Source organism: Bos mutus, chromosome 4, assembly GCF_027580195.1.
Source record: "Bos mutus isolate GX-2022 chromosome 4, NWIPB_WYAK_1.1, whole genome shotgun sequence".
NCBI lineage: Eukaryota > Metazoa > Chordata > Mammalia > Artiodactyla > Bovidae > Bos > Bos mutus.
Genome location: NC_091620.1, coordinates 92110981 through 92123615, shown reverse-complemented (window position 1 = coordinate 92123615; position 12635 = coordinate 92110981). Strand labels below are relative to the sequence as shown.

General features: G+C 35.4%; 1 protein-coding gene across 3 annotated transcripts in view; it reads right to left on the bottom strand.

Moving 5' to 3' along the window:
* SNX13 (sorting nexin 13) overlaps positions 1 to 12635 on the bottom strand; it is a 146002-nt gene that overhangs the window by 69149 nt on the left and 64218 nt on the right. For all 3 annotated transcript variants that reach the window (XM_070369758.1, XM_070369760.1, XM_070369761.1), the window contains 3 exons: positions 5353 to 5474; positions 5135 to 5236; positions 3522 to 3610 (listed from right to left, as the gene is read on the bottom strand). In XM_070369758.1, the coding sequence (XP_070225859.1) occupies positions 3522 to 3610; positions 5135 to 5236; positions 5353 to 5474 (313 nt within the window). The remainder of the gene's footprint in view (positions 1 to 3521; positions 3611 to 5134; positions 5237 to 5352; positions 5475 to 12635) is intronic.

Genomic DNA, 12635 nt, shown 5'->3' with positions numbered 1-12635 from the left:
CTTAGGAAGCATCACTACCAACAAAGCTAGTGGAGGTGATGGAATTCCAGGTGAGGTATTTCAAATCTAAAAAATGATGCTGTGAAAGTGCTGCACTCAATATGCCAGAAAATTTGGAAAACTCAGCAGTGGCCACAGGACTGGAAAAGGTCAGTTTTCATTCCAATCTCAAAGAAAGGCAATGACAAAGAATGCTGAAACTAATGTACAATGGCACTCATCTTACATGCTAGTCAAGTAATGCTCAAAATTCTCCAAGCCAGGCTTCAACAGTATGTGAACCATGAACTTCCAGATGTTCAGGCTGGATTTAGAAAAGGCAGAGGAATCAGAGATCAAATTGCCAACATCCGTTGGACCATCAATAAAGCAAGAGAGTTCCAGAAAAACATCTATTTCTGCTTTATTGACTATGCCAAAGCCTGGATCATGACAAACTGTCGAAAATTCTTAAAGATGGGAATACCAGACCATTTGACCTGCCTCTTGAGAAACCTGTATGCAGGTCAGGAAGCAACAGTTAGAACTGGACACGGAACAACAGACTGGTTCCAAATCAGGAAAGGAGCACATCAAGGCTGTATACTGTCACCCTGCTTATTTAACTTATATGCAGAGTACACCATGAGAAACACTGGGCTGGATGAAGCACAAGCTGGAATCAAGACTGCAGGAAGAAATATCAATAACCTCAGATATGCAGATGACACCACTCCTTATGGCAGAAAGTGAAGAAGAACTAAAGAGCCTCTTGATGAAAGTGAAAGAGCAGAGTGAAAAAGTTGGCTTAAAACTCAACATTTAGAAAACTAAGATCGGTGCATCTGGTCTCATCACTTCATGGCAAATAGATGGGGAAACAGTAGAAACAGTGTCAGACTTTATTTTTTGGGCCTCCCAAATCACTGCAGATGGTGACTGCAACCATGAAATTAAAAGATGCTTACTCCTTGAAAGAAAAGTTATGACCAACGTAGACAGCATATTCAAAAGCAGAGACATTACTTTGCCAACAAAGGTCCATCTAGTCAAAACTATGGTTTTTCCAGTAGTCATGTATGGATGTGAGAGTTGGACTATAAAGAAAGCTGAGAGCCAAAGAATTGATGCTTTTGAACTGTGGTGTTGGAAGACTCTTGAGAGGTCCTTGGATTACAAGGAGATCAAACCAGTCCATCCTAAAGGAAATCAGTCCTGAATATTCATTGGAAGGACAGATCCTGAAGCTGAAACTCCAATCTTTTGGCCACCTGATGCGAACAACTGACTCATTGGAAAAGACCATGATGCTAGGAAAGATTGAAAGAGAAGGAGAAGGGGACAACAGAGGATAAGATGGCTGGATGGCATCACCAACTCAATGGACATGAGTCTGAGTAAACCCCAGGAGTTGGTGATGGACAGGGAGGCCTGGCGTGCTGCAGTCCATGGGGTTGCAAAGAGTCGCACACTACTGAATGACTGAACTCAACTGAACTGTGCATTAAAATTGATTATCTGATTGGTATATGCTATATGGCAGGCACTGTGAAAACCAGTAAGTACACAGTGATACAGAATACAGAAATGAAGAAATGGCCCCTGTCCTCTAGGGCTTGGGATTCTGTTAGGGGAAAAAGGCATCGAGCAAGTTAATCCAACAATCAAACTTTCATGTTAAAATATGGTAAATTTAAGAAGGAATACAGTACCTACCTACACTGATAGGGAATTATGAGGGGGCTTTTAGAGAAGGAAGTATTTCTGAGGAAGTGAGATATGAGGGACAAATATAATTTAGCCAAGAGTATAATGCAAATCATTCTAAGCAGATGAAAAAAAGCGTACGAGATAATCCTATAGTGGAGAGAAATGGCACTTTGGAAAAGCCTGTGTGGTTGGAGTACAGTGATGACATGGAATGAAGGCCAGAGAGGTTAAACAACGCCACATCACCCACAGTCTTATTGTAAGCCTTTTAAAAGGACTTAAGATTTAAAACATTTGCTGGGTGGTCATTACGGGAATGAAGAAAAGACTTATAAAAGGTACACAGGATTTGGAGGCAAGAGTAAGACTTCCATCTTGTGCATGCAAAGTTTAAAAGGGCTGTGCATCAGTGAAATAGTGATTTTAGTAGGCAGCTGGTGGACAGTTTAGAAGGGAAAGATATAGATTTGAAAGTTATTAGCATTTGGATGGTGTTTAAAGTCACAGGGATGGATGCGCAAGAAGGCACAGAATTGCACAACTTGTATATTTAAAAGTTAAGCAGAGTATCAGGCAGGCAAAGACTGCTCCAAATAATCAGCATGAATGAATATGATGACTGATTAGCAGTATCTTCCTTCAGTGGTAGATGTGAATCTAGACATAGACATGCCAGATGTTGATAATGACCAGCCCAAGTCTTCAATGTATATAATCTATCAGACTCTTCCCATCAAGATCAAGCATTTTCTATTCATTTCACAGCATCATTACCCTACCTGAAAATGCACTGAACTCAAGTTAGAGAGCTATCAGGATACTGATAAATTGATACTGCTTAAATAATAATAAGCAAAAAAGCTCAGTTAGGAACTGGTGTATCTGTTTTGCAGAATGGCAGACTAAAAAGATCATAAACTTTCATTTTCAGTATAATCAGAAACTTTTAATTTAACCCATTGAGCCAGGGTAAGGACTAACGTAGCTAGCATTTCTTGGTCATAACCAGTAATCAAAGTCAAAATGTTATTCCTTTACATTTGCACACAGAATTTTATCCCAAAGGATTATACCCAGAGAATAAATGAGTCCAAAATTATTGTTTTCATCTGACATTTATTTTTCAATGCCAAGAAGTAGAATCTTAGCTGCCCAGGGTTTTTTTTTGAAAGTTTCTATCAGAAGTGTTATTTTAATTAGCCTACTTTAGATAAATTTATAGGATTCATTGGAAGGACTGATGCTGAAGCTCCAATACTTTGGCCACCTGATGTAAAGAGCTGACTCATTAGAAAAGATCCAGATGCTGGGAAAGATTGAAGGCAGGAGAGGAGAAGGGGATGACAGAGGACAAGATGACTGGATAGCATCACCGACTCAATGGACATGAGTTTGAGCAAGCTCAGAGAGATGGTGAAGGACAGGGAAGCCTGGTGTGCTGCAGTCCATGGGGTAGCAAAAGTCGGACACGAATAAGCGACTGAACAACAATGTTAAAGAAAATTTAAAACATAATCTAACTTTAACTCAAGCAGTTCTTGAGGTGTTGTCCAGGAACCTCTGGGGTGTAAGGGAAAGGGAAGCAAACAGTGGTATTTTCAGAATGGAGCATGATAGTTAATGGAATGTGCTTGTGTATTCTGTGTTCCCAAATTCCTTAGTTTTAATATTTACAATATAATAAATATTGATCGACAAAGCCCACATAAACAGAAGCTATTTGGGGTCCTTAATAATTTTTAAGTGTGTAACAGGGTCCTGGGACCAAAAATTTGGTAATTACTACTCTAAGTTTCTTTATAGCCATGTATTTGGTATGTGTTTAAACTTACCCTGACAAAGTATCGCATGATCTTGTTCTGGAAATCTCCAGGAGGTAGCAACAAATATAATAAGACCTCACACAAATCCCTTAGGAATCCTAGAAATAAAAAAAAAAGGAGCCATAATAACAGAAAATACAAAATCTCCACCTACTCTTGATATAAAACACAAAGTGGCAGGATTAAGCAGTTTGCTGATTATATAAGCTTATTATCTTAGTAATCAGTATTCAATAAAAATCTTTGTTATTCTCCAAACAGCAAATATTCATTAATCAAAGTAATATACACTTTTTTACTTTGCCCAGTTCTACCCTACATCTATGAGATGGCTGGATGGCATCACCAACTTGATGGACATGAGTTTGAGTAAACTCCAGGAGCTGGTGATGGACAGGGAGGCCTGGCATGCTGCGATTCACGGGGTCGCAAAGAGTCAGACACGACTGAGTGACTGAACTGAACTGAACCCTAAATCTTGAGTTGTTGAGAAACTTCAATTACAAAAGTGTTTTTCCCCAAAGTTTTAGTTGCACCAAGTACTCTACTCTTCTACCACACATCTCTACATACTTAAGTTATCTGCACATTTAAAAATATACTTACAATTCTTTTTCAAGAAAGAACCTCCACTAACCTGGCAGGTAATAAGAAAAAGAACATGCTCTTCTATTTTACTGATTGAAGAGGGCTTGATTTACATAAAAGAACTATACATCATTCTAACTATTCCTTACATTTAGTTATTTCATATTAATGCTAATGAAGGAGCAATTAAAAACTGAATTGCATAATAAATATAAAAAGGAAAGAAGAAAAACGGAAAAGAGCAGAAAAGAAAGCAAAGAAATAGAAAAGCTGAGCACATTTTAAAAATCTAAGAAAACAATTTCCACGACTAGCAATGCTTTTCTGACGTGTTCATATGCTGACACTTCCTGGGAAGGTAATTATGTAACTGATAATCAAAATCTGATAATCAAAACAATATGCCCAGTAGCACAGACTCGGTCACTGTAAAACTAGGAAAAGACAACATCCTCAGCTAAAATTTATCTGGTCTAACCTCTCAAAAAGAAAAGTCAATTCAACTCTATAAATTTCATTTGAAACATTATCATCATTCCCTTAGAAAATATTTACAATACTAGGTGTATTCTCGAATTAGAAATAATAAACTCAAGGTGAAGATAAAATTACTACAGATCAAAAAAAGTAAATTCCTAAGGATAAAATGTTTGTGTTTGCTATATTTTAAAAGACAACAAAGGAAGTTCTCTTTAACTGAAAAGGCTCTCTTTAAAAGAAAAAAGAATCTGGAAATTTACTTCTAAGAGTTAAAAGATAAAATAAGCAGTAGTGTTTTTACTAAGCTTCCTGTCCTGTAAGAATAACTTCACTCTTAGATTTTACCCTGCTGCTGCTGCTGTCGCTTCAGTTGTGTCTGACTCTGTGCGACCCCATAGATGGTATCTCACCAGGCTCCCCCGTCCCTAGGATTCTCCAGGCAAGAACACTGGAGTGGGTAGATTTTACCCTGGTATTTGTTAAATGGTTCTGCTAATTTGCCTCTACTAACGTGAACAGTTAATATGCTCAAAAAGTTAAATTAAAAAGAAAACCTTCTTCATCTTTGGGAGAAGTGCACACTAGGTCACGGCAAACATCCTTTTCCATTTCAACTTCAACTTCAAAGAAGGTATCTACAAGATCTTCTGCTGTACCTGGACAGAAAAGGAACAATTCAAGATTAGAGAATAATAAAGAAAAACGGATTTAAAAAAATAATAATAAAATAAAATAAAATCCTAATTTTCAAATGGGATAAAGATATTATTACCTTTCACTTGATCATCTTTCTCTGTTATCTTTTGTTGGGCCTTTCTGAATACTCGTAGGTGTGTGCCAAAATCATCTACAAGGCGTGTAGTAAAATAAGGTTGCCAGTCTATTTCTTTAGACCTTATAACAAACACATTACATAAAAGGATGACTTTTTAAATCAAAAAATAAATTTATTCAATGACTATTGAAAAACAACATGATCATCACAGACTGAATTTATTTATACTTTTTGTCCATTTAATTAGTATTACATCTTAGCATTCCTCTTCAAAAGACCCATAGTTTATCAAATCTATTTAAACTTTTGAACAGTATGCTTTGAAGTATTTTATGTGTCGAAGCTTAAAAGTATTAAGTGCTTAAAATTAAAAACAGGAAAGAAAACAGGCAATTTCTCATCCCAGACATAACAACACATTAAGAACTTAGAATGCTTTTGCTTGTTTTTAAAAGAGCACTTGGGATTTTTGATTCTTTCTGAACCCTTTCTGAATTCTCCACATTCTTCCATTTAGTTATACAGTCCAAGTTTTGAACCAAATACCTTTGGTGTGAGCCTGATTGGTTTCTGTTTGCATATATAAACACTTAAAAACTCAACTATTCAAAATAGCTATAGTCACCTGGAAATGGTTTAAAGAATAATGTATAAAATACCACACTTACCCATGAAAAAAGTGGTAACTAATTTTATTAAGCTACCTAGTACTCTTATAAAAGAAGACTTCAACAAACACTGCTAATTTAGCACACCAGTGAAACATAACAAATACAATAGATAAATACAAAACAGATTACACATCTCTTTTGATTAAGTGATATTTTTAAACAAGCATTTTTTCAATGCTGTTTTCCTTATATTAACATTAAAATTAATTCATCCCTTTATGAACATACCAAATAGAAGACAAAGAGTTATTCATAAAGATGCTGAGCAATAAAGGAGAGGAAAAAAAAAAAGTATACCATAAGTCATCATGCTAATTCACCATACATAAAAAAGCAAGTGAGTAAGTTAATTTGATTACTGTTTTTGGAGAAAAACCTTATAAATGTGGTAACAGCACTGAGGAATATCACAGATGGCTGTTTTCAAATAAAAACAAATTATTAACATTAATATACTTTTTAATGTGCAATTATAATCTATTATACACATGGAAAGTAAATTATAAGTACATGAAATACAAGTCAACTTATTAAAAATAAAGGTAACCTGAGTGTTCAGATTTGCAGAGGGGTTATCATTAGACTATATGAGCCATGTATATTAAATACTTCGAGGTCTCTAGAATCTTTGTTTCTTATTTTAAAGAGAAAAGCACTATTATCTGTGTAAGCATCTTTCAAAAATCCTTACATGAATATCTGTACAAAATCATCCAAACTTGAAAATTTGTATAAGAACAAAATTTACATGGTATAGACCATAAATTCATTTAATCCATAAAAGGTTCATTCTAACAAATTTAGAAGCAGAATCTTTCAAATTGTATGTGCTCTGTTTCATGTATAGTGCTGTTATAGAATTTATTGAAATTCAAGCAAAATAAATTCATTAATTTTAGAACCTATCTCAATACATCTTAGAAGATGTAAATGAGACATCTGAAGAAGATATAAAAGGATGTAAAAGTAATATTTAACATGACTGGAAGTTAATCAGTAATGCAAATGTAAAAAATTATTTTAATTATTAAACACAGATTTCTACTTTCAATATATAAATACATTGAGGTGAGGAAAACAGGAAGCATAGTATTTCATATTCCCTGTCCAAGGTAATTATTTTCCCTCTGCTTGACTCATTTTCACTGAATACATACAAATTTAATGTAAATCTCAATTCAAAGGAACTATTCTAGGTAAGGAAGATAGGAACAACAGTAGTACATGACTGCCCACTTATAAATTAGGAAAATATCTACTAATAATTTATAGTAGTATTTACCTTATAATTTGAAAACATTTTGTTGACAGTGAAGTACTTCCTAAAATTATGGTATATGACTAATATATAATAAGTGCAATGTAAATATAAATTTAAAAATCATTTAATTTATGTAATAGCCACATTTCCTTCTATTGATCTACAAATAGCTTTCTATTTGAGTTCTTAATACTATTATTCTTAAATCATAACTGCAGTCAAGGCTCTTTTTCACTTTGTTTAAAATATTTCCCCACATGTCTTCTAGTAAAAACATCTAGATTATTATACAACGAATCCTATTATCTATACTTTCATTTTATTACTACTTAGAAGCTTTCATTTCTTGAATTTAAAAATGAGAGCATACTTCCTATATGACCAAGAGAATAAGGAATATATTCAACCCTACTCCAAAAAAATAAAATTTACAGTAGGTTCCTGTAGCTTATATATCTTGATAGAATGACTGCATGAATTACAATGGTTAACTAGGAATGCAAATAAGAAATGAAGTCTCAAAGAACAAAAGCAACAGTCAAACTATAAAGTGAACCTCTCTGAATATATATTAGGCCTTATCTTCACCTCTAATACCAGCATCTTATTCCTGGCCTTTTCATTGGTCTCCCATGTCCTTTCTTGTCTCTCCCTTCATTCTGTTTTCCATAGAGCAGCCAGAGTGATCTTTTTAAAAATATAAATATGATAATACGAAACAAGAGCTTTAAAAATACTTTAATGACTCCCTGATCATGCATATCTGGGTCCCTGCTTACTTCCTCATCGTCTGTTTCGCTCTCTTCCTTCCTCTTTGGTTCTGTTCTTATCTCAGTGCCTCTGGACAGACTATTTCTTCTGCCAAGTTTGCTCACTCTGTCTACTCCCTACAAATTTACTTTCTCTCCTCCACATTCCCCTGACAATTCCCATGTATGCTTTCGAGTTTATCTAAAATGTTGGCTCCACACACAGAACCCTGCATTGACCCTCACCCTCTGCCGTACTCCTTCACACTAGGTCTGGAGATCTCTGGTTACAGTGCTTAGTTCTATAGCACTAGAATCTGCAGTTAAATAATTCAATTGCTGAGATAAGTCAGGGATTTCATCTATTTTATTCCACTGTGTTTGTTTTATTCACAGTGTTGTTCCCAATGGCTAAATAATACGTTAAACACTGGAGGCACTCAATACATACCAATTTATTGATTTCTCTTTCAGGGTCAGAGCACTGTTAACAGGTGCCTGGAGAATGGCCCATGAACCACCTAGAACAGCTTCTTCCTTACTCCTTAAAGTTCTGAAATGGGACACACATTGATTGAGAAGCTCTTTTTGCCTCTCTAAAACCTAAAGCTGCTGCTGCTAAGTCGCTTCAGTCGTGTCCAACTCTGTGCGACCCTGTAGATGGCAGCCTATCAGGCTCCTCCATCCTTGGGATTCTCCAGGCAAGAACGCTGGAGTGGGTTGCCATTTCCTTCTCCAACGCATGAAAGTGAAAAGTGAAAGTGAAGTCGCTCAGTCGTTTCCGACTCTTAGCGACCCCATGGACTGAAGCCTACCAGGCTCCTCCGTCCATGGGAGTTTCCAAGCAAGAGTACTGGAGTGGGGTGCCATCGCCTTCTCCAAAACCTAAAGCTACCTAATGCTAAAGCCTAAAAAAGGCACTGAATGTCCCAAATATGGGGCTGAGACTGAGATTACACAAATTGCTTCACTGGTTCCATCTATTCTAAGCAGTATACAGCTTATCATAAGGAATACAAAACACACATCAAAATCAATTAAAGACTTCTGTAAAGAGGCCTGGACTGGCATACATGCCCTTGATTCAAGTAAAAGATACACCATTTCATTAGTTGTGAAATTCAGCAAGTCATATCACATCCCACGGTTTTTCTCTAGGGACACTTACAGCTTTAAGAATCTATGATTAACCAAATACAACATACACATAGGCAGGCACACAGGAACACAATACATGGAAAAGTGATAATGAGTAAATAAAATATCTGATCAAAAGAGGGAATCATGAATGTATGTCATTTTAACTTCAATCATATAAATCATTCAATATAAGACCAAGACAAGACCTTTTGATTAACGTTTTGCTAAGTGTTATTAATGTAGCCTTTGTCTTGAATAAATCATTCTCACACTGAAGAAGTTATGGTTTCCAGTTTCTTTTAAATGACATAACAACTAAGGACATTTGTAAACAAATCTGAATGCAGAGTAAGGGTCTTTCAAGGCTCTTCACCAGTATTTTGTAGTTGTCTTTTGCACACCTAATTCAATTGCAATCTATTCAGCAACTTGCTCTGAGTAAATTCCAAAGCAAGTGACCTCATTTTCACAGGAACTACCCTGTCATACTCATATTTCTTCAAAATAGGTAGGGGTAAATTAAATTATATGATTATAATAAAAAATATAACCAGGGTACACAGGTTCAGAAACAAATACAACTTCCTTTTCGAACACACTCAATTGTCTTGCTCCTCTAAAGTATCCCTGTTCAGCTCACACTACAGACCTATTATATGAAATTTTCTTTGCCCAAGAATCTATTAATACAAGTGACTTTTGATAAGTTTAAATCTCAAAAAGTGGGAACAGAAATGGACAGAAGTACAAGAAAGTAGTCTATTAGCCTAGCTTTAATGCTACGGGCATGAGTTAGTATGTCGTACAAAGGGAATGGACTGGCTAACTAAAGAGAACTTCTACTACAGTAGTACAGAACTCGTACCATTCCAAAAAGAGTCACATACAGAAATAAGCAGAAGTTAAGTGCTATGTCATAAGTTAAAAAAGATTAAAAAAATCTTGATGAATGAGTACTATGATTGATGAATGAGTACCATTTAACAGGGAAAGTAAGGATATAGGAACAAGCAAAAGAAGGGAATGAGCATGATCAACCCGTAGTTGATCACGTAGTCATCACGACTTGCCTAACTAAAGAAGTGGGTGACTGCTGGGCAGTAGAGGCAATCTTCACACACTTGGCAGAACACTGTCCTGGAAAAAGTCCTTTATATCAAAATGAAAACAGTCAAAACTGATCTTCCCACAGAAACAATCCTATGATAAATGTTTCATTCCTTATGCTGTATTATTTTTTCACAGGAATGATTACTAAGATATTATCTTAAAACATTAAAAATGACACAGTATACTGCATAGTATATACACTGTATAGTATTCGTGTTTGTATATGTGTGAATATATATCAAAAGTCATACACACTTATCACATATAAAGGCTTTTTAAATGTATATTCATCAGTAAGGGCAATATAATAACCAACTGCATAAAATACAATAATATGTATTAATCTCCTAAATGAGGTCTTTTACCTTCTAAAGAAGAAATATCAGACATTTTTTTAAAAAAATCACTAGCAAAATTCCTAGTTTTACTGGGTAGATTTTGACAAGCATCTTTGAAGACATTTTGAGAAGTTCTATTCCACTAGTTTTTTTGATCACCTGACTCACAGCCATCTTTTGCCGAAAGTGAGTGACCTATCTGTAAAAGAAAAAAATTCCTTCCTTGAGTCACTGAATCAGACAGTTAACCCCCTCAGAATTCACTATCATAAAGGATATACTCTTTAAAATACATAAACCTTTACATGTTTCCATCCTTAAGAGTCCTTGAGGGAGTACTTTGTTAGCATCAAAAGCTTCAGCCTAAAATTGAATTTGAGCAATATTTTAAAAGCAAAGAATTGTAAACTTGCTTCTAAATCCATTTAAAGACTTTCCCTTCTTCCAGTCTCAATTTGCTCATAAATATTTCAAGTTACCATAACCACTTCCCTAGAGCATTTTTGCTTCCCTTTTAAAAACTACTTCAAGAATTTAGGACTGAGTATAAAATAATTAAACTAATTTTTCACAACATTCCTAAATTTACATTAAACTTATGATCACTCTCTACCATAATCCTCAAAAATACATGGAGAATCGCTCTTTCACAGGAGCTAAGTTAGCAACCATGAGGACACAAGTTTCACCACTTTATGGTTATAATTAGTCTGCTCCCTTCCCTCAGCTGCACCTCCTCCCCCTGTGTGCTGCAGCATGCGTGCATGCTAAGTCGCTTCAGTCAAGTCCGACTCTTTGCTATCCTATGGACTGTAGCCCGCCAGGCTCTTCTGTACATGGGATTCGCTTCCCTAGGGGATCTTTCCTGACCTAGGGATCAAATCCATGTCTCTGGCACCTCCTGCATTAGCAGATGGGCTCTTTACCTCTAACTCCACCTGGGAAGCCCCATGTGCTGCAGGGGGAGAGCCAAATGAGCACATCTCTCTCCCAACCCCACATGCAGTGACTTTATGCTCACAGCTTAAAATCCACCACGGTGGGAACTTAAAGTAGCAGACTTACAAAACTACAAATTTATTGTTTTTAGTATTCTATAGAGAAGAGCAGTAGTTTGGATAATCAAGTAAAAAACTGTCAAGTTTCATTGATACAAAACTGCTTAACTATAGGGAAAAGATTGGTCTAGTACATATCTTAGATGTTTGAAGTCTTGCATCCTTTCTGACCATGCAGAAATGTAATAAAAGGTTTAAATATAGTTTATCATCATCCTACTTTAAGATTTACTATCAGTAAAACAGCAGACCAGAGAAGTACTTTAATCCCAAAGTAAATTAAATCTAAAAAAATAACTCTCCAAATGGTATTCAAAATGTGGGGTGTGATAGAGAATGTGAGTGTTTTGAAGAGGAGATATGAGTGAAGGCAAACAGATCGAGATTAGTAACAACTGTATCAGGGAATCTCAGTATTTCAGAACTGAAAGAGATCTGAAAGAATTACCACAAACCTTTATAATTACAAGGCCAAAAATGTAAATTATTTATTCCAGATTAGTTACTGAGATAAAGGTTTTGTTAAAACAAAAACAGGATTCCTGAGTTTCAATTCAGTTTATCTGCTACACCTTGAACTACACGAAATCTTCTGACTCATAAAAGTTATAAACAAATTGGTAGAAATGGAGAAAAATCTGGGCCTGCAGTTTTATATAGCCATAGTATGGAAATGGTACTCAGTGAACTACAACTCCACATAAAAAAATCCATCCAGTTCTACAATGCAGAAGTTCTAAAGAACTTCAATCTCCAAATATAAAGAAAAAATTAGAAGAACACACATAGAGCACACTCACCTAATTTAGAGGTTGAGTATAAAGAACACAGAGCTGGAAGCCTTAAGCTACATGAAAAAAAAAAATAAATAACCTGGGGCTAAGTGTGCATCTTAAGTATAATGTTAAGTACTAACAATTAAATTCATCTTATTAAGTATTTTAATAAACAAG